Genomic DNA, 24,269 nt, shown 5'->3' with positions numbered 1-24,269 from the left:
CCAAGTAAAATCGACTGTAGTGTCTAAGTAATAGACTTAGGGTTATACGTTTTAAGCGAAATTTTTGGTGCGTCAATGTTTAGGGCAAGCGGTGCACTGATCATGAAGCAAACCCAAAAAGTGGATTTCTGAATTGTTAGAGGCTGAAGTTGGACGCCGTTCACTTTCACTTTGACATTGCGAAGGCGGTCTTGTTCTTTCTTACCAAGACCCTCATATCCTCTCCGTCTATGACCATCGTGCCGAATGGCTTGTATTACATACTACCGATCATGCGAGTAGATCTGTTCTTGACTTCACTTTAGCATATAATTTGATATAAAGGGTCTTTTCATTGTATCTGGAGGATTGTACACCTTTCCTTTTGGAACTTCATCTCATTAGAAACTAGTTTGGTCATAGCGAATTCTCTTAATAGCGTAAGGCACAAAGCGTTTCGTTTAAATGGGTTTCTGTAAAATAATGCAAACTGATTATCAGCTATTTGGCAGATCGGAGCACAAAAAGCTGCTTACTATCGCCTACTCTATTTCCTCTGCCTAACAATGATTAAATGAAAAGAATAATATTGACTGCTAAGAAGACTACAGTACCGTATACACCTTATACACTAACTTTTCTAATTTTTCTCGGGACCACGTCGGCGAAAATCGGGTAAAGCGAAATTGGCATAAAAAAGCTCCGTGTGCTCAGCAAGGCAAGACGGTACGTCACGTTTTAGATGTCTATGGACTGTTTAAGTCGTTTTCCATTAGTTTTAGGAGTGTCCTGTTCATTTGCCATCTATATAATGAAAATCCCTTATTTTACCCGCGTGAAGCCGGACCTTGTGGCTAGTTATTTTATAATTAATTATATTTTGCAAAATTGTAGCTTCCCTTGCCTAGAGCATTGGAATGAAAATATTTAATAAATATACCTATACAATATTCTTCGTTATTTATCTTCACTCTCCTTAATTATGAAATTCTTTTGATCAGTATTGGGTATTCTATAATTTACATTTTTATAGATTTTATTATATATTCTTGAATGTTCTTCATAAAACCCTATAAATTGTAAATTTTATTTGTTGTAGAAATTCTTTTAGTAACTTGGTGTATTCAGATTATTGTTTGCATTCATTATTTTACTCTTTTATTACCTTGTGTATAAATGCCTTTAGAAAAAGGTCATAAATGTTCAACCACGAATAAGAAAAAAAAAACATTCTCATCGTATGCCTGTTAAAGTTTATTATAAAAAATCTAATAAAGTCTTAGGTGTAATTAACGTTGGGGATGAAAGTATCATCTCCAGATCCCAAAAAGAAATATGATTGTATTGTAAACAAAAATAGTATGAGAAGAAAGAGAAATATACCGCTGACTTCTCTGCTGGTTCATCCCAAATTTGACGTGTTTCTTTCCCAACCAGAGGTAAAATTTTTACGACCAATAAATAAGCAAAGCTTCTATAAGAATATTTTGAGTTTCAAAACACAATATAACTACGATATTACTGCAGATTTTGATTTAAAACACACACTATATGGTCCATTCGCTAATCACGCTTTTGCAAAACAAAAGTTCGATCTCATCGCTGATGGACTAAGCAACGAGATAGTAGCTATCGATCACGCAGAATTGACGTATTGGCAAGTAAATATGCGATAATTTGTTTCTATATGCAATATTTTTTATGATGATCATACTATTTTATTGAGGTTATTTTAGATAACATAGAACCTTATTATTTTTAATTTTTAATCACCGCTATTGTGTTCGATATTCAAATATATATTTTTTAATTGAATTAAAAATAATAAAACTAACCTTATTCAAATTCAACGCTCTTACAAAATACTTTTGAATCGTTATTTTACATAATAGTATTAAAATAAAACTACCATCAGTTCTACTGAAAAAGCATAAGAAACTACAGAGTTTCTTGTTCTAGAATCTATATCACTTTACACTTGACAACAATCACTCTTCAGAAATTCTATCGTCAAACAGCAATACTTAGTATATACTAAGTAAACACAACTGTTTGTGTTCCTGTTTGAAGTTTAAGTGATTCAGTAACAACAAACACTAAATACATTTTCAACTTTGTCCATATAACGAAATGTGTTTACTGAATTTTAACGTTATTAGATTTAATTAAATGATCAAAGGAAAATGAAAAAAAATATTTTATATTTTGAACTTCTGCAACATGTGTATTCCACCAAGCGTTGGAACCTTCTCCTCAAAAGGGATGCCTTAATAACCCAGCAGTAGGAAATTTACAAGCTGTTGTTGTTGCATATTAATGTCATAATTATAACATAACAATCAGATTTTTTTGAATTACAAATTTTTGCCGAAAACTTTGCATTAAACGTTACTTCTTCATTTACTCGGAATCTGTCTTTGTTGAGAGATCAATATGTTATATTTTTTTATTTTAATTTTGTGATATCATAAGAAAATGAGCCACTTGAGCATTAAAAGTTATTATTTCCCATGGGTGTTGGTTCTGTAAGACACATGTAAATGTCGTCCATGGAAGGGATGATAGTTTTTACCTTGTATTTGTATTTACACAGGTTCTAATGAATGGCTGCTACCCAGGCGAGTTTGCATAAAGTTTTACCATAAGTGAACTCATTTATACGGCTTGTTGGAGCGAAAAAATAAGCTGATGATATTGGAGGATGCGATGCGATGAAAAAAATAATCCTTAAGCGGCTTTATTTTACTTTCTCTAAAACCGGCGCGTACCTATTAATTTTTATATATTTTGTAGACAGACGAGTTAGTACTCCACCCGATGGTAAGTAATTGCCACCACCCATAGAAATGGTACTGAAATATTAACTATTTCATAGATCGATAACGCACCATCGACCTTGGGAGCTAAGATGTTATGTCACTTTGTGCCTGTCAACTGTGGTGCATCTGTTGCAACTGTTGATCTTGTGGCTCACTCAACTGTCATCAGCTGGTACTGCTATTTGGCTTTAGAATATCTGACTGGTTAGTAAAAATCCCTAAGTAAATGTAAGATGTATAGGTAAAGTAAAAGTATTGTAAAGTAACAGTTTGTTGCATTGCTAAGACTTCCTCTCCATACATATATTCTTCCTCTTCTTCCTCTACGGATCCAGAAATTATATGTACGCAGATGAGGCAGATGTTTTATATCAAGTGGTGCTTATCGGTTAATATGCACAGGTTCTAGCCAATGTGTCAAATCGGCTATGTAGGTATTTCACATAATACCTTTTATTAAATAACAAACAGCACGAAATTCATTAGAATTATAGTATTCATTATTCAAAATAAGTTCTTAACGCTAGACCGAATTTCAATATAAATTGAAGGTTTTCAAACGGCTTTGTTTACACGTTTCAGATGCCCTCGATTTCCCGAGTTGTCAGTTGAAATAAGAAAAATATTAAGGGTGAATTAAAAAATATCTGTTCACGCTATGAATAAAAATAAGCTTATGACATTTATTAATTAAGTTTAGGTCTTATTAAATCTCGAATTAAAATGTTTTTATAATGGTAGAATTTACATTTCTTCTTAACAACAGCATGTAAATTTTCCCACTGCTGGGCTAAAGGACTCCTCTCCCTTGGAGGAGAAGGTTTGGAACGTATTCCACCACACTGTTCCAATGCGGGCTGGTGGAATACACATGTGGCAGAATTTCTATGAAATTTGACACATGCAGGTTTCATCATGATGTTTTCCTTCACTGCCGAGCACGAGATGAATTAATAAACACAAAATAAGCACATGAAAATTCAGTGGTGCTTGCCTGGGTTTGAACTCGCAATCATCGGTTAAGATGCCCGCGTTCTAACCACTGGGCCATCTCGCCCTACACTCCTCATCTCATCTTATACTTGGTGGTAGGACTTTGTGCAAGCCCGTCTGGGCAGGTACCACCCGCTCATCAGTTATTCTACTGTCAAATAACAGTACTCAGTATTGTTGTGTTCCGGTTTGAAGGGTGAGTGAGCCAGTGTAACTAACTACAGGCACAAGGGACATAACATCTTAGTTCCCAAGGTTGGTGGCGCATTGATGATGTAATGAATAGTTAATATTTCTTACAGCGTCATTGTCCATGGGTGATGGTGACCACTTACCATCAGGTGGCCCACACGCTCGTCCGCCAACCTATACCATAACAAAAGTCTTCGTCTTAATAAATTAAAAAATATATTTATGTGTTTGTATATTATTGTTTTCGATTACTTCATACTAACATAATGAATCTCAAATATTGGAAAAGAGCAACTTTCTCTTTTGTTTTTCTCGGTAGAACCTACAATCCGAACCGGTGGTACCATTACTTAAATAAAGTTCTGTAAAATAACTATTACAGTCCTTGTTAAAGCCCACTCGAAAAAAGTATATTTTGATTGTGTGAATGTCAATAAAAATCTTTGTATGTATGTACTTCAACAACAGTTTTATAGCGTTTGATACAGAAGAGTATTTGACTTTCTCTCCTGCCCGCCCCGGTGGAATATTTAGAACCGTTGGTAGTTTTAAAATCCATTGTATTTTTCAAATTCAATTCAATGTGCCCGTATAAGCTTAGCTGAATAAAATATATTGTGTTTTTTATTACAAATCCCGTTCTACAGTGAGTGCTGGGTTCGTTCAAGAATAACTCAACAGATTTTAGATAAATATCGCTCCTCCATGTTTTATATTACACTTTATGTCTCAAGATATATATTTTATACACTAGTGAAAAAATATATTTGCCTTACTGAGTGGTGGCTTCGCGTTATTTAAAATATTTATAGTAGATATTTTATATGCAAATTTAGTGGTTACATTTCAAGGAAAAAATAAATTACAAAAACATGACATAGTTAAAATTCATCGATACTAATTAATTCCGATTCTTAAAGTAATAAAGTAACAGTCTGGTTAATTTCCCACGGCTGGGCTAAGGCCTCCTTTCCCATTAAGGAGAGGGTTTGGAACATCTTCCACGACGCTGTTCCAATGCGGGTTGTTGGAATGCACACGTGGCTGAATTTCGATGAAATTAGACACATGCCATCTGGGTTTGATCCAGAAATCATCGGTTAAGATGCACGCATTCTAACCCCTGGACCATTTCTGCTCTTATTTAATGTAAGTTTTTTTTTTTTAAAGAACGCATTCATGATTTATTATATGAGAACCGAGATGGTCCAGCGGTTAGAATGCCGGCATCTTAACCGATGACAAATAGAAATTCTGAGGTTTTTGTCTGAGTTTGAACCCAACTCAGACAAACTACACAATTTCTATGTGCTTAATATGTGTTAAGAATTATTTTCGTGTTCAGCGTTGAAGAAAAACAACATTCCGCCTCATGTGGAACAGTGTGGTGAAATTAAAACCTTATCAAATAAGAGGAAGTCTCCGCCCAGCAGTGGGACCTTTGGAGGCTTTTACTCTTTACTAAATATCTGAACTAGGACTATATTTATGTATGATATAATTAGAGGTAGTACTAGGAGTACATAAGTTACTGGAGCTTACCTTCAAGTCTGGCAACCAGTCGGCCGACGCGTCGAGCTTCGACTTCATCCACTTTTTCAGCTCGCTTGACAACAGCTGCTATCGCCTCCCGTTCGCTTTTCGACAGCGGGGGCTCGCTCCGGGCAGCGCTCCATCCCGTACGGAGCCTGCGTATTTATGTAGCCTTGGATTAAACTATCACATTAGCAAGGTCGAATCTAAGCTACATGGTCATACGGGAAATGGAACTCAGCGTGTAGTTAGAAACGTATTTTCTTTTATTGTTCGTTAATACCTTCAGCGCTAATCTAACTTACCTACCTATTAGATATTTCGAAACTATTTTTAAATATCGAATACATCGGAATAGATGAGCATCTACAAAAGGAGTAAAAGTATTTTCATGTATATTTCCTTGCGAGACGAAAATGTAAAGTATATTTTTATTCTTTGCTATTTCTTGGAACGGAATAAAAAGTCAATACTATATTTGTTTTAGACCAACCTCATTATTTCATATTTATAAATAATATAACTGATTTGTTTTAATGGTAAATTCAAAAACTGTCTCGTTTTTTTAATGATGGCAACACTAACGATTATTTTACCAAAACCAATTTAAGCTTTCGATGAATATGGTTACATCTTAATGAACGATGAAGTTATTGTGACTTATGAACAACATTGAAGTATTTCCCTGAGAGTATTAAACGTCAATATTTTGAAGTACAGTACGACACAACTCAGATGTAGTATCGGCAGATTCAATAAAACCATTACTGCCAATTTATACAACCAATAGAAATAGCTCTCTATAGCGCCATTCGACGCTATTCGTCGCTATAGATTCCAGCGTCAGTTTAACCTGAGAATGCAAGTGCATGTAAATCGACGCGTCAAATTGACGAATATATTAGCTCATATGATATTGCAAGTCATTACGTTTGTGTAAAGATCATATTCACATAAGAAATATATACTGATAATTAGGGATAGCGTACTTACTTCGGATGTGATCGGTTTTACAATTTGCCGATGCTACAACTAAGTTGTGTCGTACTACACATTGTATTGATTTTAGAATTAATTACATACGAATTTCATTAACAAACTAAACACAATACAGAGTTTTTAGTTCGCATTACTTTGCAAAAAATGAAATTATAAACTTTTATCAGTTCAGCATGTGTTGAATTTAGATAAACAGGTTTCAGGTAATCAGAGATTACATCGATTACGCTTACATTATTGGTGTTGGATATCTACCCCTCGGAGAGCGGGGCTTTATCTTGTCACAATCAATAAGCACGAGGAACAATGACTATTTCATATTAACAATTAATTTGTCTTCAAAGTTGAAAAGTTTCGAATAATCGATATGAGGAATCGATTTCTTTTTTTTTAATTTAAATGTGGAACACCTGATCGTTAGGTTTTAAAATAGATAAAGATTCTGTAGGAAATACTTCTCGTATTTCTAACAACGTTATTGCGTTGCCAATGTTACCAATGTTACCTTTATGCCTTTTACTACATATACTTATTATTTAAACTCACACAGACCTATTGCTAGTAGCTCTTATTGTTAGAGTATAGTTACTTGTTGGACATACAGACTCAAAACAGTTATATCTACAACAACATTCTATATATAATTTATACAGATCATAAAATTGGAGTGTCTGTTATTAAAAAAATTAAAATAATCGATTCTTATTAAACGCATATGTACATATGTATACCCTACAAATACAATTTGTTTTTTAATTTTTGTCCTTGTGTCCTTCTGTTTTTACGGCAATACTGTGGAACGGCTGGACCGATTTTGAGGGGACTTTCACGGGCAGAAATAAGATGTAATAAGGAGTAACTTACGCTAAAACAATAACATTTTCTAAAAATCAAACGTGTATGAGGTCGCGTGTACACCAAGTTAAATAATAATGTTATCGATTAAAGGCTACGTATAGATATGTATCTAGTATTACGTTGTTTTAAAGCTGGTTCAGGTGCGTTCAGAACGAAAAATATCGTCGCAAGCCGACTGCTTCGATTTAAAATCTGTAAATTTATTTCGTACTCCAATATTAAACACGTATTATTTTGCGCACATTTTTACTTCACTGGCAAATGGTAGATGAGTAAATACATGTATAAGGTAGAGCTGAGATGGCATCTTAACCGATGATTGCGGGTTCAAACCCAGACAAGCATAACTTTATAAATGTGCTTAATTTCTGTTTAAAAATCACCTCTTGCTCGGCGGTTAAGGAAAACATCGTGAGGAAACCTGCATGTGTCTAATTTCATCGAAATCCTGCCACATGTGCATTCCACCAATCCGCATTGGAACAGCGTGGTGGAATATGTTTCAAACCCTCTCCTTAATGGAAGAGGAAGCCTTATCTCAGCAGTTGGAATTGTACAAGCTGTTACTTTACAATACTTTACTAAGGTATACGCAAGTAACTGTGATACAAATCGCCCTGAATTATTTGATAGCTGCAAGAAAATATCGTATGATACTGATAGTAAATCAAGCAAAAAAATGCTCGGATTACCGATAAATTTGTCGTAGCCGATATTATCAGATCCTACTATTGTGAATATGGGTAGATATTGAAATACGAGCGCCAATACACTTGATACATTTGCCGGGACATATGTGCCCATTATACCTAATAAGAGCCAGCTATAAGTCTAACTAACATATAAATCTGTCAATGAAAAGCGTCTGATGGAAATTCTACCTGTACCCGCCTGTGTCCATGCTCATCAGGTTGTCTTAATAAAACTATATTCTATAAATAGTTTTATGTCTAGGTTGATTCTTTTCATTTTGATTAAATATGTTTATCCGTTCTATAACATCATTAATTTGTAAGTATTTCTGTCTGTCTATAGCTCTGTCACTAGCAAACCGCTAAACCGAATTTGATGTAATTTGGTATGAAGCAAATTTCAACCCCAAGGAAGGATATAGATACTTTTTTTGCCTAACACATGACAGCCAAACCCCTAAAATAAAAGCAAGGCCGCGGGTGACAACTAGATAAAAAATTATAATAATATGGTTTTATTTTGACTATAAATTGAACTCATAATAAAAGTCGTATAACAAACCATTCGTTTGCTTTGCTAAATGAGAAAAGAAAGATGTTCGGGCAAAAATAATTATAACATAAATATAGTAAGAGTCTTTAATTATAATTAAAACTACACCGTCCCCAAAATATAGTGTAATAGTAAAAAATAAAGCGTTGTGCAGGATGTGACTAAGATGATAAGAAAACGAAGTAACAATATATTCTACCGCCAAAAAGATTGCTTTTTTAAGTATTGACTTAGAACAGTTGTTCGGTATGAAGGATGGGCTAACCAGAGTAACAACAGGTTTAATGGACATAACATTTTCAGTTACCAAGGCAGGTAGCGCATTGACTATGTAAGGAATGGTTAATATTTCTTACAGTGTATGTTTACATGGGCTGTAAAGAACACTTACCACAGCGTGGATCATTTGCCAGTTAAAAAAGATGTAAATAGATTGAATAGTAGCCTATAATAACGTCGATAGCCCGAAAATATGATATAAAAGTAGTGATAAAATCGTTGTAGATATGCCAAACCTTTGTTTGAACTTTTTATAGTCCTTGGATATATAGAATCTATTCACCCTTACGTAGTTACCTTTTATATTACATTTTGAATTTGTAAAGGAAATCGCGGAAGAATTACATAATGAGGTCGTATATTATTAAAAATCGGGCGTCTAGTTGGTCTGTGGACGAAGGGTTCCGTACCATTATCTACAAAAACGACAAAAAAATCATATCTGTTGTATGAACTCCATTTATTTTTTTGTTGTTATGTTTTTAGCATTTGTTACTACAGCGACAGTAGAAATAATTATTTGTAAAATTTCAAGTGTATAACTTCCGCGGGTCACGGGATACAGCCTAGTGACAGACAGACAGACGAAAGGAGTACTTCCTTTCGTCAGAGTCTCAGAGTCTCTTAGTAATAGGATCCCGTTTTATCTTTTATGCGGAACCCTAAAAATGTTATAGTATATTCGTAGGAAGTCGAGTAGCTTGATGTAGGTCTTGGTTCGCTCGCAAGAGAAACTTGTAGTTTGTTGTTGTATTGTTTAACTTCAATTCGATGTCTTGAAATTTAAACGTATCACGTGTGCTCTTGTTATGTTTAAGTTTTATATATTCTCATTGCTTCGTACCATAGACAAAGAGCTCAATTCATAAAAGGAATTAAGTTTCGTGTCTATGTTGAAAGAAAGGGATTTAAAGTCTTCTCCATTTATGATATAAATTTTCCTGAGTTTGAATCATATATTTTTGAGATGGTTTAGTTGTTAACGTCTTTTAAAATATATATTATTTATTTTAACAAATGTAATGAATGTATAACTCAGTAGTTATTCTTTTCCAACATTCGAAACACATTACGTCAGTGGAATACAATTATACATAAAATATCCTGCTTGAAATTCAAAGAGTCATTAGATCAGCGCATTTAAGTCACATAATTATCCTTTGTTAAAAGATTTACTTTGTTCTTTTAACAAATGATCTAAATTCATGGATTTGCGGATTTTTATACAGAATAGACAAATAGTTTCAAATTCCTGGCACGCATTAATAGGTTTGAAACATGCATTTTCATATTATGGGCGTAACACAAATGAACCACCATGATGGCGAGAGAACACCTCTAAATATATACATGGTCATCAAGATATATGCCAATCGAATTTGGACCTATAAACTTTGGAGCTAAGATGTTATATCGTGCTGGTAGTTACAATGGCTAACTGACTGTTCAAACTGAAATTCATGAATTCTAAGTATTGCTGATAGGTGATAGAATATCGGTTGAGTTACCATCAACGGTAGTAGAGCTTTGTGCAAGCCTGCCTGGGTAGGTACCACCCACTCATCATATATTCTACCGCTAAACAACAGTACGCAGTATTGTTGTGTTCCGGTTTGAAGGGTGAGTAAGCCAGTGTAACTATAGGCACAAGGGACATAGCATCTTAGTTCCCAAGGTTGGTGGCGCATAGACAATGTAAGGAATAGTTAATATTTCTTACAGCGTCATTGTCTATGGGTGATGGTGACCACTTACCATCAGGTGGCCCATATGCTTGTACGCCAACCTATGCCTTAAAAAAAAGACACCAAGTTTGAGTGTTCTTGAAATTTTCCGTAATGATAATTAACTTTTACCACTGATAATAAAGTACGAATTAAATTTAAATACGAATTTATAAAATATTCTAAGAAGGAAAAAAAGGCTTAACCAATTTTAACCAGTTTTAATACGCCTCAATAAGTATACATTATAATTGATTGTATGTTTCGACAAAAGACTTTAACTTTTCTTTTATGATAAGCTGCTTGCATAACGAGATTAACTCCTAAGGAAATTCAACTTTCAGCTAACTCAGAACATCCTTGGAGTTAGTCTCTTTGAAAATCTAAGTGCAGATTTCCTGTATAGCAGCGAATTGCATTATATTTTGAAAATAAATGTAAATAAATTAAAAATATATTTTCGCATAGTTAATATTATTTTTGACTCATTAGAAAACTTGCGTTTTGTAGACTCGGAAGAACGAGAATTAAATATCCTTCTTATCGAGTAAACTTTTTTAAAACGTTATTTTCAAATCTATAAAAATTGCCACCAATAGCTTCACTGTACTATAAACAAGACAAAATAGTTAAATCAATACCAAGATTTTAGATGAATGCATAAGTAAATGTCTCCGTTGCTCTTTCACGACTAAGCCTTTGAACTGACTTTGATGAAAATGGTTTGAAGAAGGCTTTGATCACCAAGGAAGCACATTTTCTACTCTTTATACCAATTGTAGACCAAACTCTAGCGAGCGAAGCCGAGGACGACAAATATTAACTCCTATATTCTACAACTTCCCATCTTTGTCTTAAGCATTGGATTAAGGCACAATATACGTCACAAAAGAGCCGAGATGGCCCAGTGGTTTGAAAGCGTGCATCTTACCGATGATTCCGGGTTCAAACCCACTGAATATTCATGTGCTTAATTTGTCTTCATAATTCATCTCATACTCGGCGGTGAAAGAACCATAGTGAGGAAACCTCAATGTTTCTAGTTTTAATTCTTATTCCACCAAACCGCATTGGAACAGCGTAGTGGAATGTGTTCCAACCTTAGCCCAGCAGAGAGGAGACCTTAGCCCAGCAGTGGGAAATTTATAGGCTTGTTGTGTTGTTGTATACATTTCAGCCTACTACCTAAAGGTACATCAACACTTTAACAGCCATAAATATTTAATATTAGAGCTGCTATGAAAAATAATTCGGCAGACTTTTACTGCCGGCCGTCTGTCGGACGCCAATGTTCCCTGGAAATGTTTTACTGGTGCCCGACCACCATAAGTGGCTGCGATTACGCACTCGATTTATAATTGTTGATATTAAACGGTTCTATAAAGTTTGGCTGGAATCACACCACTTTGACAAACACAATAATAAAATGAAGCCAATTTTGTTTTTATTCTGTGTGATTAATAATTATTGGCTATACCTTTAAGACATATGAAATAAATGTTATATTATATTTTTCATTTATGAGGTTCTGTAGCTGTATTAAAGACTTTTTGTGAGTATGTTGTAATGCATGTTGTTTTTATTTTTACTTTATATATTTGAAGCCTCTAGCTTGAGGACAAAAACCTCTGATGATATTATTATTTTAAGATTGACTTTCATTTATTTTAGGATTGCATACATGTCCTTGATTTTTTCCCTTGTAGAATATTTGTAGAAATATGTCGAGTATGACTAAATTTAAGGAAAAAAGTAATATGTTTTACTTATAAAATAATTCCAAACTCTAACAATAGACATTATACTGAATATATTAGTATTTCTGTGAAATGAAATGGGAATTTTAATGATTTGAGAAATTCGGAGTACTGATCATATTTGAGTCGACCAAATATATGTATAACGTTTGCATAAATTTTGGCTACGCTTAACTTTATCTAATTGCCTCTAAGTAATATTCAGAGATCATAATAGATGAAAATAGATAAGAGAAGAAAACATTCCAATGCAACTTGATTAAAATGTATAAAGAAAATTACATAACCTTCTCGATATAGCCGTAGCTACTTAGGATTAATTTCAAATGGGACAATTTACATACTCAGGTTTCTTACATTTTTACCAAAGGATTAAGAGAAGATCTGTTTGTCTTTAGCCCGTAATAGTAATTATTATTAATCGCTGAGTGTATTCGCTGATAGATGGGAGTGTCCAATGCTGCGTCATTGGATTAAAATCCATATTGAATATTAAAAATAAATAAATGTAACTGTGATGTAATTCTCTACTAACACTAGTTTTAAGAACATTGTTACTAACACTATATGGGCGTAGCCTGAAATAAATGATTATTATTATTATTATTATTAATTCAATATATGGTCGGTATTAATTTAGTAACAGTTGATTGAGAGTACATCGAGAGATTATTACATAATATAGGGGAGGAGATAAGGGGAGGTGCTAACTTTGTCTATATCTATAAAATCGAAATACCGCTTACTGATAAATCATAATATCTCAGAGATTATATCACCTACAAACTTGAAAAATGGCAGATAGATTCCATATAGGGTGTGGATATCCGCCAATAATAATGGATTTGATGAAATCCCCCATCTAAGGAGATAAAAAGGAAGTTGGAGGTTTGTGTTTTATTAATTTCGCGTTTCGTACACTTTTTTATTAATATTCTTTTACCAAAATTAACAAAAGAGGTATTGGTCTCGGCTGAAGAATTAATAAAATCCAGTAATATCACGATCAAAAGTGTTATAAAAGCCTACATGATTAAATTATAATTTAATTTTGACTCGTGTACACACGTAATGTAATTATAATCATATGTTACAACAAATTTATTATAATTTACTCCAAAGCCCTTTTAAAGTATCAGCTCTGTGTCAGCTTCAGTAACAAATTTAAGTTAATGAATTTGATTGAAAAGTCAATATGGGGAAGAGTTCTAAAAATAGCGAATATTGGCAAGAGTTCGCCGGCATAAAAAGTTTGGGGAAGTTTATTGGATCGGTAGATCAGTTTAAGATACGGTCAGAGTAACATTTAATTGATTTTATTTACCTTTATTACCTTTCAATTCTTTTCAATGGACAGATTTATACGATGATATCGGAAATAAATATTTAAGGTATGAAATATACAGTATGAGATTCAGTACTTTGATAATTATTAAATACATCAGTGGTTTAGTGTTTAAAAGGCTAAGGTCCATGACCCTATCTTTTATCAATTAGGAGGATTTTAATAGGAACAATAACGTGATATCATTTGTTTTATATATGTATAATCTAAGATATGCCTTTTGTGACAAGTGATGCAGACCCTTTGCTGATATATCTATATATATAAAAATAAGTTGCTGTTCGTTAGTCTCGCTAAAACTCCAGAACGGCTGGACCGATTTGGCTAATTTTGGTCTTGAATTATTGGTGGAAGTCCAGGGAAGGTTTAGAAGGTGAGAAAGTATGACAAAAATTCTAGGAATATAATAAAAAAAAATCTTTGATTTTCCTTAGAAATAGATTTATTAGAGAATTACCATTGATTTTCTATGATTATCGATGTTAGATAATAAAACATTGATGTTTTAAAATTGATTTTGCATTATTTAAAACATCGTTAAGTTTATTTTTCGAATCTATTTCTACAAAAATAAGGCATTTTTCGATGTCACTTTATAACTCAAGAACGGGCTCAAATATCCAAACTAAATTTTCAGAGATTGTTTGGACTATTTAGTAGATGGTTTATGTGAAGTTTGCTCAAAATCGGTCGAGTGGTTCTTCATTTATCACATTTTTTGTAACAAATGAATTCAATAAATGGCGGGTCATTTTGTTAATGAAGATTTTTCAGACGAGGAATTGTGCTGTTACATTAAAAGTAAGTATTAATAAAAAAATGAGTATACTCATCCACCAGTTTCAATAGGTAATACGTTTTATTTCAATTTATTATTTAAAAGTACAGTGTTTGCATTTATTTTCATGTCTAAATATACAGAATAAAGTTACTGCCATGAATTTTTATTTGTATCGATTGATGGTTCGTCCACAAGCACAAAATTATATTTCGAGATGTGGTAAACTGTATCATCAGTACATCGTTGATATGTATGCCAAAATAGAAACTGGATGTCTTAATATTAATCATTTTAACCAAGCAAAATTAAGATCCGAATAGGTATATGCATTTGCAAGATGCGATAGCAAATGATGCTAATGCAAATGACATCGGGCGATTGACTATATTGCCATCTTCGTTTATTGGTTGCCCACGGCATATGAGCGAATATGCACAAGACGTAATTTCTTATGTACGAAAAATGGTTGATCGGATCTATTCATTACATTTACATGTAATCCGCAGTGGGATGATATTAAAAACAATTTATTTGAAGAACAGTCGACAACTGACCGTCACGACATTACAGCACGTGTTTTTCGGCAAAAATTGAAAGCACTTATAAAAATAATGTATATTTGGAGAGGTGCGTTGCCATATTTACTCCATTGAATGGCAAAAAAGGGGACTGCCACATGCACATGTATTAATTTGGCTGGTACATAAAATTATTCCGGATCAAATCGATAACGTTATATCAGCTGAAATTCCCGATGAAACTCTTGATCCAGAGTAATTTCACGTTGTCGTTAAAAATATGATACATGGTCTATGCGGTGAGCTACATATGAGTTCGTTATATCTATTTCTCCATTTTAATAATTTCTTCCAGTCGCAAAAAAACACCGATGTTATCGATTTACATCGATGTTTAGAGCTTCATATACATCAAGTATCAATGTTCGGTATTGATGTCATTATCAACGCCATAATCATGCTTTTGTAACATGGGTTATCCCTACTTTGTCAAACATTTGATGTTGTCCCCGTTATGCAGAAATCAAATTGAAAGAATAGTTATATCTTCATAAGTACATGTTTAGGAGGTACAAAAATAACCTTAATTTTAACTAACTTCAGTTGTTTACCGTCTACAGATCAATTTTAAGTACATAGATTGTTTGATAAATCTTAAGTTTTGTCACATATTACATTTATTAACGCCAACATAGGAGTTTCCCTGTTTCGCGCATGGACATGGATACGTCGCGTGTTCGTGCGCCGGAAAACCTTCATTTTTGTTTATTTACGCACCACAAAACAAAAAATATAGTTTATCAGTCAGCTTTAAATTGATTAACAGAGTGTATTTTTACTACTGTTTGTGTGTGTGTGTAGGTCAACATCAAATTGAAAACTTTTAATTAGCCAGTATTTTAGACAAACTTTGTTTTGTAAGTATCTAATTGTTGTGATGTGGCTATTTTTGAGCAATATAGATTATTTCGTAAGTATTTCGTAAGTAGTCTTCAGCTTCCATGCGCAGAACTAAAGCAAAATTTGAGCAATAAAATAGTTTCGAAAAGAATACTTATTCGGTTATTCAATTTAAACCCGAATAAGTATTCTTTTTCATAAAAACATAAAACATCCCGTTCAAAAAAATATCCCGTAACAAAAAAATTAACATTTTGATAATAAGTCGGAATGCGGACAGTTGACCCACATTGTGGGTAAGTGTGCAGACATCCGTGGGGTAAGTAAACGCAAAAGGTTAAAAAGCGCAATCTATAACTAATCAACTTTTAACAGAGAAATTAAACAGATTATCCAAAACAATATTTTATCCACTATACATTACAAAAACCCTGCTGAAGATCTATTGTCCCATATCCCTACTGAGCCACGTCTATAAGCTGTTTATAAGAGTGATCACGAACCGTCTTGCCCGAAGATTCGACGAAATCCAACCCCCGGAACAGGCCGGGTTTCGGACCGGATACGGCACCATAGACCACATCCATACAGTATGGTAGATTATACAGAAGTTCCATGAGTATAATCGGCCCCTGTGTCATGCATTCATGGTCTATGAGTAAGCCTTTGATTCGGTTAAAATCTGGGCTGTTCTGGAGTTCCTGCAACGTTGCCAAGTTGATTAGTGACACATCCAAGTGATGAGATGTCTCTACGAAGCTGCGACCATCCGTTCGAGTACAGAATCAGGAAACAAATCCCATACCATTGTATCGAGGAGTGAGACAAGGGGACGTTATTTCCCCCAAATTGTTCACTAATGCAATGGAGCATATGTTCAAGACGTTGAACTGGAAAGGACGTGGCATCAATATCAGTGGCGAATACATCTCTCACTTGAGATTCGCAGACGACATCGTCATCGTGGCAGAAACGCTGCAGGACCTACAACAAATGCTGAACGAGCTAGCTGATTCTTCTATGCGTATCGGCCTACGGATAAACTTGCATAAACCAAGATCATATTCAATGAACCGTCCTCGAAGTTGTTCAAAGATATGTATGTCTACCTCGGGCAGACTTTGCGATTAGTTGGAAACAACCTTGAGGACGAGGTGAATAGAAGAATTCAGTTGGGTTGGGCAGTGTTTGGGGAGTTCCGTAGAATCTTTACATTGTCGATCCCACAGTGTCTTAAGACGAAAGTCTTCAACCAGTGCTTCCTACCCGCCATGACATACGAGCCGAAACGTGGACACTCACGACAAGGCTGGTCCACCAGCTTAAAGTCGTTCAGCTTGCTATGGAAAGGCTTATGCTCGGCGTTACTCTGAGGGATCGCATAAGAAATGAGGTGATCCGTCAAAAAATCAAAGTCATCGACATAACCCACCGGATGAGTAAGTTGAAGTGGCAGTGAGCTGGCCATATTTGTCGTAGAACCGATAACCGTTGGGAAGAACGAGTTCTAGAGTGGAGACCGAAGAATGTATATTTGATAAACGAAAGAATAAGTTATCGTAATTACAGAACAGTTTGAGACGTATCAGTGGTTTCCAAAACACTAAAAATTTGAAAGTAAATCAACGAAAATACTAACAAACAACACATAGTGCGGCGCGCAGGCATGTCGCACCTGATTTACCATTTAGGTCCCACTGACTGGTCGAAACAAACCCCTTGCCTCCCGCACCTTATTCCGGATATACAGGCAGTACGCTCGCTTATCCACTGCGCTCGGTCACTCCCTATGACTGTATACACCATTATAAAACTTGACCACCTATATTTTATTTGTGTTGTATTCAGTGAAATTATATTGATTGGTATTGTAAATGAGTTTCAAATTAAAACTTATGGTATAGCCAGCTTATACTTAATGGTTTTGCAAATTTTATGTTGTAAGGACTTAATCATAGCACCATGGCAATTTATCACGCAACCTCCATGATCCCGTGTCATTGAAAATATAGAAAAGATTATTGACAGTGTCGTTTTTAATGTAAGTATCAATTGTTTATTGTTACAGTTCATATCACCAGTTTCGCTGCCTGCAATGGTTTCTATTCACATCACATTTGGACAATTTATGCATTTCGATTATGGCAGTACGAAGTTTGCCGGGTCAGCTAGTTTACTTAATATTTTTTAAAAGTTTTTGTTTCGAAAAATAGGTACTTAGGCCCTTTTGCCTCAGAACAGAAACATACATAACAGAAACGCCACTGAATAACGCCCAATTTTGTAGAATAAATATTTAATTTGATGAACTGGTTTATCTTAATAAAAAAAGGTAGCGGGGATAAGTAAGTAAAGAAAGTAAATTACGGGATTTTATTGTAAAAACATTTCTTTCACGATAAAAGCGGTGAGCTCCGAATACCTTTACGGTTTGCTATAAAGATAACGTTGCTTCAAAGGATTTTAATTACAGGCATTTATTTTATATTTTATTCGAGTTTTTTTAATCGATTCTTCATTGAATTATGACAGAATTATTTTAATTATCTATGTTTAATACTGGCGGGTTACGTTGCATTCTATTTTCAAGTAGTTTTATATAACTGAAAGAGATCGCTGTTTAGCGATAAGGCCGCCTTTTGTGAATCTTTCTTAAACGTGACTGATCTGTTTGTTTACTGGTGTACAATAAAGAGTATTTTGATTTTGATTTGATTTGATATAATAATTATAATATTATGAATAGTTTGTATGTATGGGTAATGTCTAGAATAATGATCAAATCCAAAAAAACAAACCACTTACAAAACTCTACGTTATTCCTGAGTCCTACAGGGTGTAAATTATTTATTCTACAAGCGACCCGTGCCGCTAAAATATTTACATTTTAATAAATAATTATTTTTAAATACACGTACACAATTATATTTTTATGTTATATTTATTTTTTAAGCAGCTCGTACATTTAGATACGTAAAACATGCAATGATGCTGCTTCTTGTGTTGAAGTTTTAAATCTGCCAATACATATGTACATATTCGATCTTATTGAATATTTGTATGTATTTCACTCCTGGGTCTCCTTTCTCTCCTCTTAAGGAGGCTAAAAGCTTCTTCCGACTCGCTACTCGAGTGGGGATTGAGATACGTTAGGGTGTCACAAACAGATTTTCGATTGATATTTTTGTCACCGTCAAGCACCCAATGAATTATGAATCAATAAAGATCTATAGAACAAAGTCGCACATATATTGTCTGTATTTTCCTTTACTCATATATACGGTTTTCATTCATGGAAAGAACGATATAATCAAAGAAGATTTTTATATATTTTGTACGAAATGGTTTTGGTCTAATTACACCATTTTTATGTAATAGAATAATGTATTTTTAAAAAGGCCTACAGATAAGGTCACAATAAAATGTGCCTTCTAATTAAAACTCATAATGACGATTTTTATCTCTTACAGATAAGCTAAAAGTATAGGTCCAAATTTAATTACGTGCAATTAAAAAAAATCGGCTAAAAATATTCCCGTAAAATAAACTTTTAAGTCGTGTACGAACTTTGATCAACGTTGCACTATAAACGACTCATTTTTTAAATTATTACATTTTCTCATTTATGAGCAATACTAAATATATTTTTAGTAACGAAATCACATCTGAAACCTCTAAAATTATCAGCTTGTTCTATCAATTTATTTATTTTTTATCTGTATCTCCATTGACCTATCTTTTATGTATTTCATATATTTAATCTATATCGATGGCTTTTTAAGCTTTTAACCTTGATGTTTTAGTTAATCTTAGTTTCAGGCTATTTTAGAAAGGAAATTCGTATCATTAAGGTTTATCTATTACGACATTTGAGCTCTATATTATGTACTACGCAAGTAAATGAAACGTAATAATCAGAAATTGTTCTAGTCCTCGTGAAGGCCTTCACTCCGATTACGGAAACAATTTGCAATTTTTAACTTAGCATATTACGTAGGTTTGCTCACGAAGTTGTTCGTACAAAAATGAATTATAAACAGAAAAACGATGTACGTAAATCTATGTATCTCAGTGTATATGAAAACATTATGACATAATTTCGAAGCATTTTGTCACTCTATGATGATAATTAGGGGATTATTATGGATCACTAAATTGCGATTAATGAATATTATTATTCGAGTTGGTTGAATGAAATTATATTAATAATCAATTAATAATCCTCGATTCATTTCATTGTAATATTATTGTTATTAAATAATTCAATTATTATTTCAAATTCAAAATTCGAATAACATTAACTCTAATGGTTATTAGTAGGTTTGCGTAAAATATTATATATTTAATGAAAGCATTGTTTAAATTTCAATACTGCTAATTAACCGCAGTTTTTGAATTATCAATATTGCGTCCGTTCAGGCATTTCTCCTGTTATGGTAGAGCATGATACAGTGATTGCATTATATTCCAGCGCGGGAAAATTGTTGCTTACTAATCAGCTACAGCAAGAAAAATCTACACTCTTTTGAATATTGTAATTAATCTAATTTTTTTTTTTTAATATTATGGTTAACACGAACTCTACAGGGATATAAGTTACACTACGCACAGATAATCGTGAAATATCGCTCTTGGGCGCCATATTGAAATGGTTTTTTTTTTTAAGTAAGTATTTTTGTTGCAAAGACCATTGTTTGATCATCTTATATAAATGTAAAAATAAGGTTCTTTATTGTTACTGGGAAAATATTACTAACTAAAATCAAAGCCTATAAATCCTAAAGCTATTATGTTAAATAATTATACCTATTACTTGTTACAACGTGATATATTAACGTTGTTAAACGATCTAGTTAGATCTATCACTTTTCTCTATAACGTTTTGGAAAGTGAAATTGATAGGGCGGAAATTAACCTATCCAGTATCCTCAATCATATGTCATCTGTCTACAGAAACGCAATTCGTAAATGACGTTGGAGACAAAAGGCAAAACCTATTGTTGAGTATGCTGGTAGTGAGTGTAATTACAGATAGAAGATACAAAGCCATTATTATCTTAGATCTCAGGGTTGCTGTGCATTAGCATAATATATAAGAATTGTTCACTAACCAAGTAGTATACTTGACTGTCACTTCCCTATAAATAATCGATTCAAAATCGATATTTAGAAACAACGTCACATTACATCCACGCGATTAAGCTTTGTTATATTTTGTAAGAGACTAACATTAAAGAGCTGGATTTGATTATTTAGCAATACATCGAAAACTTTAAAGTATATTTGTTTGTACATATTTTTTCTGTACAGGTTCCAAAATTAAATGTTTGAAAAACTTTTGTTTTGGCCTTTTTAATTTTTGCCTTTTTCATATACCAAAAGTATTGCGGTTTCAGCCCACAATTATTCTGGCAATGTCAATGTTAATAATAATTGTATTTAGGGGTCGCAGAATGTTTTTCCGAGTTTCAACATAACATCAGCTGAGTGACCTTCTATTTTGTGTCGGTTGACTGTTCTAATAAAATGTGTTTCCTGCAGCAGTGTATGTCACAAATATATTACAATTTTAAGAGAAGATATCTAATATCTTTTAACTTATTTATATGAAAACGCAGTAGAGTTTGATTTTTATTTAAGGTTGCTTAGATTGTATTAGAAAACTTATTATATTGACATAGCTCACACGGTGTTAATTACCGTGAATGGATTCTTAACAAAAGTCAAATCTCGGTATCAAATCAATCAGTACTAACAGCAGCAGTAGCTTTCATTGTACATACAACAATACCTACTAGCAGCAATTTCGTATTTACATTAGATTTCTGCCGTAATTAAAACAAAGCAAACAGGAAGCGGACGTGAGCTCAGAGATAGTGAACGATGTCGCAAGGTCGTCACATACTGAAACAACCTCGCTTTTATTTTTAGAAAACAAACTCTTCGATCCCTATTTCGAATTATCCTTAAGCCATGACCCTTCATAACAAATTACAGAACATTTTTCTTCGTTAGCTTTTAACAAATTGTTGTTTAAAAAATAATACGTCACAATAATATAATACGCGACAAAATTATAATGTAGTAGGGTAAGGTAATGAGTAAAAGCTTCCAATAGTTCAAAGATACAATAAAACTGTCCCTTTCCATGCCGTAATAACTTTAAATTGAAACAGCACTCAGCTAAAAATGTAATTACCTTTATTTTAAAACATATAAATGATTTATGTTTTGTAAGTTGTCCTTATATAAATAAATAAAAGATATACGAGACTGGTAATTTGACTGTCGACGTTTGATCCTGACTGCTAAAAGTACTATCCACTGTAAACAAAGTTTCACACTTAAACGGGGTAAAATGGTTAAATAGTAATTCTTTGTAAAAAAGGAAAAACTAGCATTATTTTAAATAAAAACTATTCCGTAGAGATAGTCAGGCGCGCCGTCTATATCAATTATAGAAGCTAGATCTAAATATAGACTGTTTTTAATAGAAAATAATGCTATTATTCACAATTTTAATTGCCTATTGGCTGTTGTTATTGAATTATTTTTTATTACTTCTATATTTATATCATTTTCACAATTTTATACATATAAATACGTGTGACAATTTCACTACTTTTTACTGATTTGATTTATTGCTGACAGTTGCATAAAAGATTTTAAAAAAGCCCAAGGTTATAATAATACCACTCGTAAAATAAAATAATTCATTAACGTATAAGTAACATTAAAATTTAAGTGTTGGTTCAAATTAAAATAAATAAGTAGCAATTATTGCTGCATATGTATCTTAACAACATAATAAAGTACATCAGTAATTAGTAATCAAATTCGCTTCGAAGTAATAACAACTTACTTCAAGGAAACGTAGATATTTTTTACGTTTCGCTATTTAAAATGTAATTAAATCCTTTTTTAATCCTAAAGTTGAACAAGTTTGATTAAAAAAGTTTTGTGTAAATAATTTCAAAGGTAATGATTATTACACTTCTTTCCGTTCCTGTGCTTTCAAAAGGGAAATTATTAATTATTCGTCGACTCTTTGCTATAATTATTACTTTTGTTAAACAACCGTATAAAAGAGTACCTAACTACTTAGCTTTTTATCAGTTCTTCCGGTAGAATCTACATTCTGAACCGGCATTTTTTGATTTCATTTAACGCTATAATAATATAGTATCATAAAATGTTCTTTCATTATACCTATCTCAGAATCAAATTATATTTTGTATACTCATAGCAAAAATTGCGCAAATTTTCAGCTCAACCGACTGAGCGCAATTGTTTTCTTTTAAGGTCTACTTGAATTTTAAGTATATTTTAATTAAATTTTAGTTTTAATTAATGTAAATTTAATATCGTTACGGCATTACTAAAAAGTTTTAAGATTTTTATATTATTCGGTTATAATTAATTAAAAAATGCCAAATGCCTTTTTCACATTTCCCAACTAGTGCTTATTGTCCAGATATGTTACATTAATTCATTTGGCTAAACCGATATGTATTATTGAATTATTGACATTTTTCTTCTAAATATAAATTATTTTTCACATTTTGAAAGAAAATACCTATAACATCCACTCATGTTCAAAGACACGAATAGAATAACATGCAAAGTCTACTTTTATACATTTAAATAAGATTAATATTATACACAATGTTGTTGTCAATTTAAAAAAGTTTGCAGACTGTCTTTATAAACTATGTTCTTCCTATGCACCACGTGGCAATGGTTTACATATGATATCATAATAATATAATACACATATAAAGTAAAGTATATAGTAAGCTTCGCTGTAGTATTAGAAATAAAAAAATAACGCTTTTCAAATTTAAAACACTACATTTACTAAAATACGTTACCATTATTTTATACACGAGTTAATAAAAAAAGGCAAGCGTCTAATAAAGAATGCCATATAAACAAATAGACTGGAAAACAAAAACAAAACTAATATATCTATTGTAACTTTATAAATAACTTAAAGTACTTACTTTGCTCGTAAAGAAAGTTGACGATCATTAGGACACACATATTTATTGGCTTTACTTTGATAGTTCATAGCGCACTCGAATTTAAAATAATTAAAAATAAAGAGAATAGTTTGATTTTCGCGGGCGAAAGGAGTCGTGCCGCGCGCTCCTGCCTGTTGATTTCATCCAACTGTTGCTTCGCGCGTGGTGACGACTAATAATCGATATTTTAACAACGTTCATGAAAACAGAAATACATTAAGCGCCTTCTGTCATCCCTTATCAGCTGTAACAGTTAATATTTTGCATTTTCAAGTACCTACGTTTATAAGGCTTTCATAATTCATTAATAAAAATCTAAATTT

The 24,269-nt window shown here is 32.9% G+C and overlaps 1 protein-coding gene across 2 annotated transcripts in view; it reads right to left on the bottom strand.

Annotated features, from left to right (window-relative positions):
* The window catches only part of LOC124532994 (rabphilin-3A), a 74,781-nt gene that overhangs the window by 48,397 nt on the left and 2,115 nt on the right, over positions 1–24,269 (bottom strand). Inside the window, exons 1-2 of one of the 2 annotated variants that reach the window (XM_047108140.1) lie at positions 23,926–24,114; positions 5,526–5,671 (exon numbers count right to left, since the gene is read on the bottom strand). In XM_047108140.1, coding sequence (XP_046964096.1) covers positions 5,526–5,671; positions 23,926–23,993 — 214 coding nt within the window. In that variant the 5' untranslated portion in view covers positions 23,994–24,114. Of the gene's footprint in view, positions 1–5,525; positions 5,672–23,925; positions 24,115–24,269 lie in introns of those variants that run through there. The other variant, XM_047108141.1, reaches the window with a different exon arrangement.

The sequence above is a fragment of the Vanessa cardui genome, chromosome 10 (genome assembly GCF_905220365.1).
Source record: "Vanessa cardui chromosome 10, ilVanCard2.1, whole genome shotgun sequence".
NCBI classification, from domain to species: domain Eukaryota; kingdom Metazoa; phylum Arthropoda; class Insecta; order Lepidoptera; family Nymphalidae; genus Vanessa; species Vanessa cardui.
Note: the sequence above shows the minus strand (reverse complement) of the source record. Positions and strands in the feature narration are given on the sequence as shown.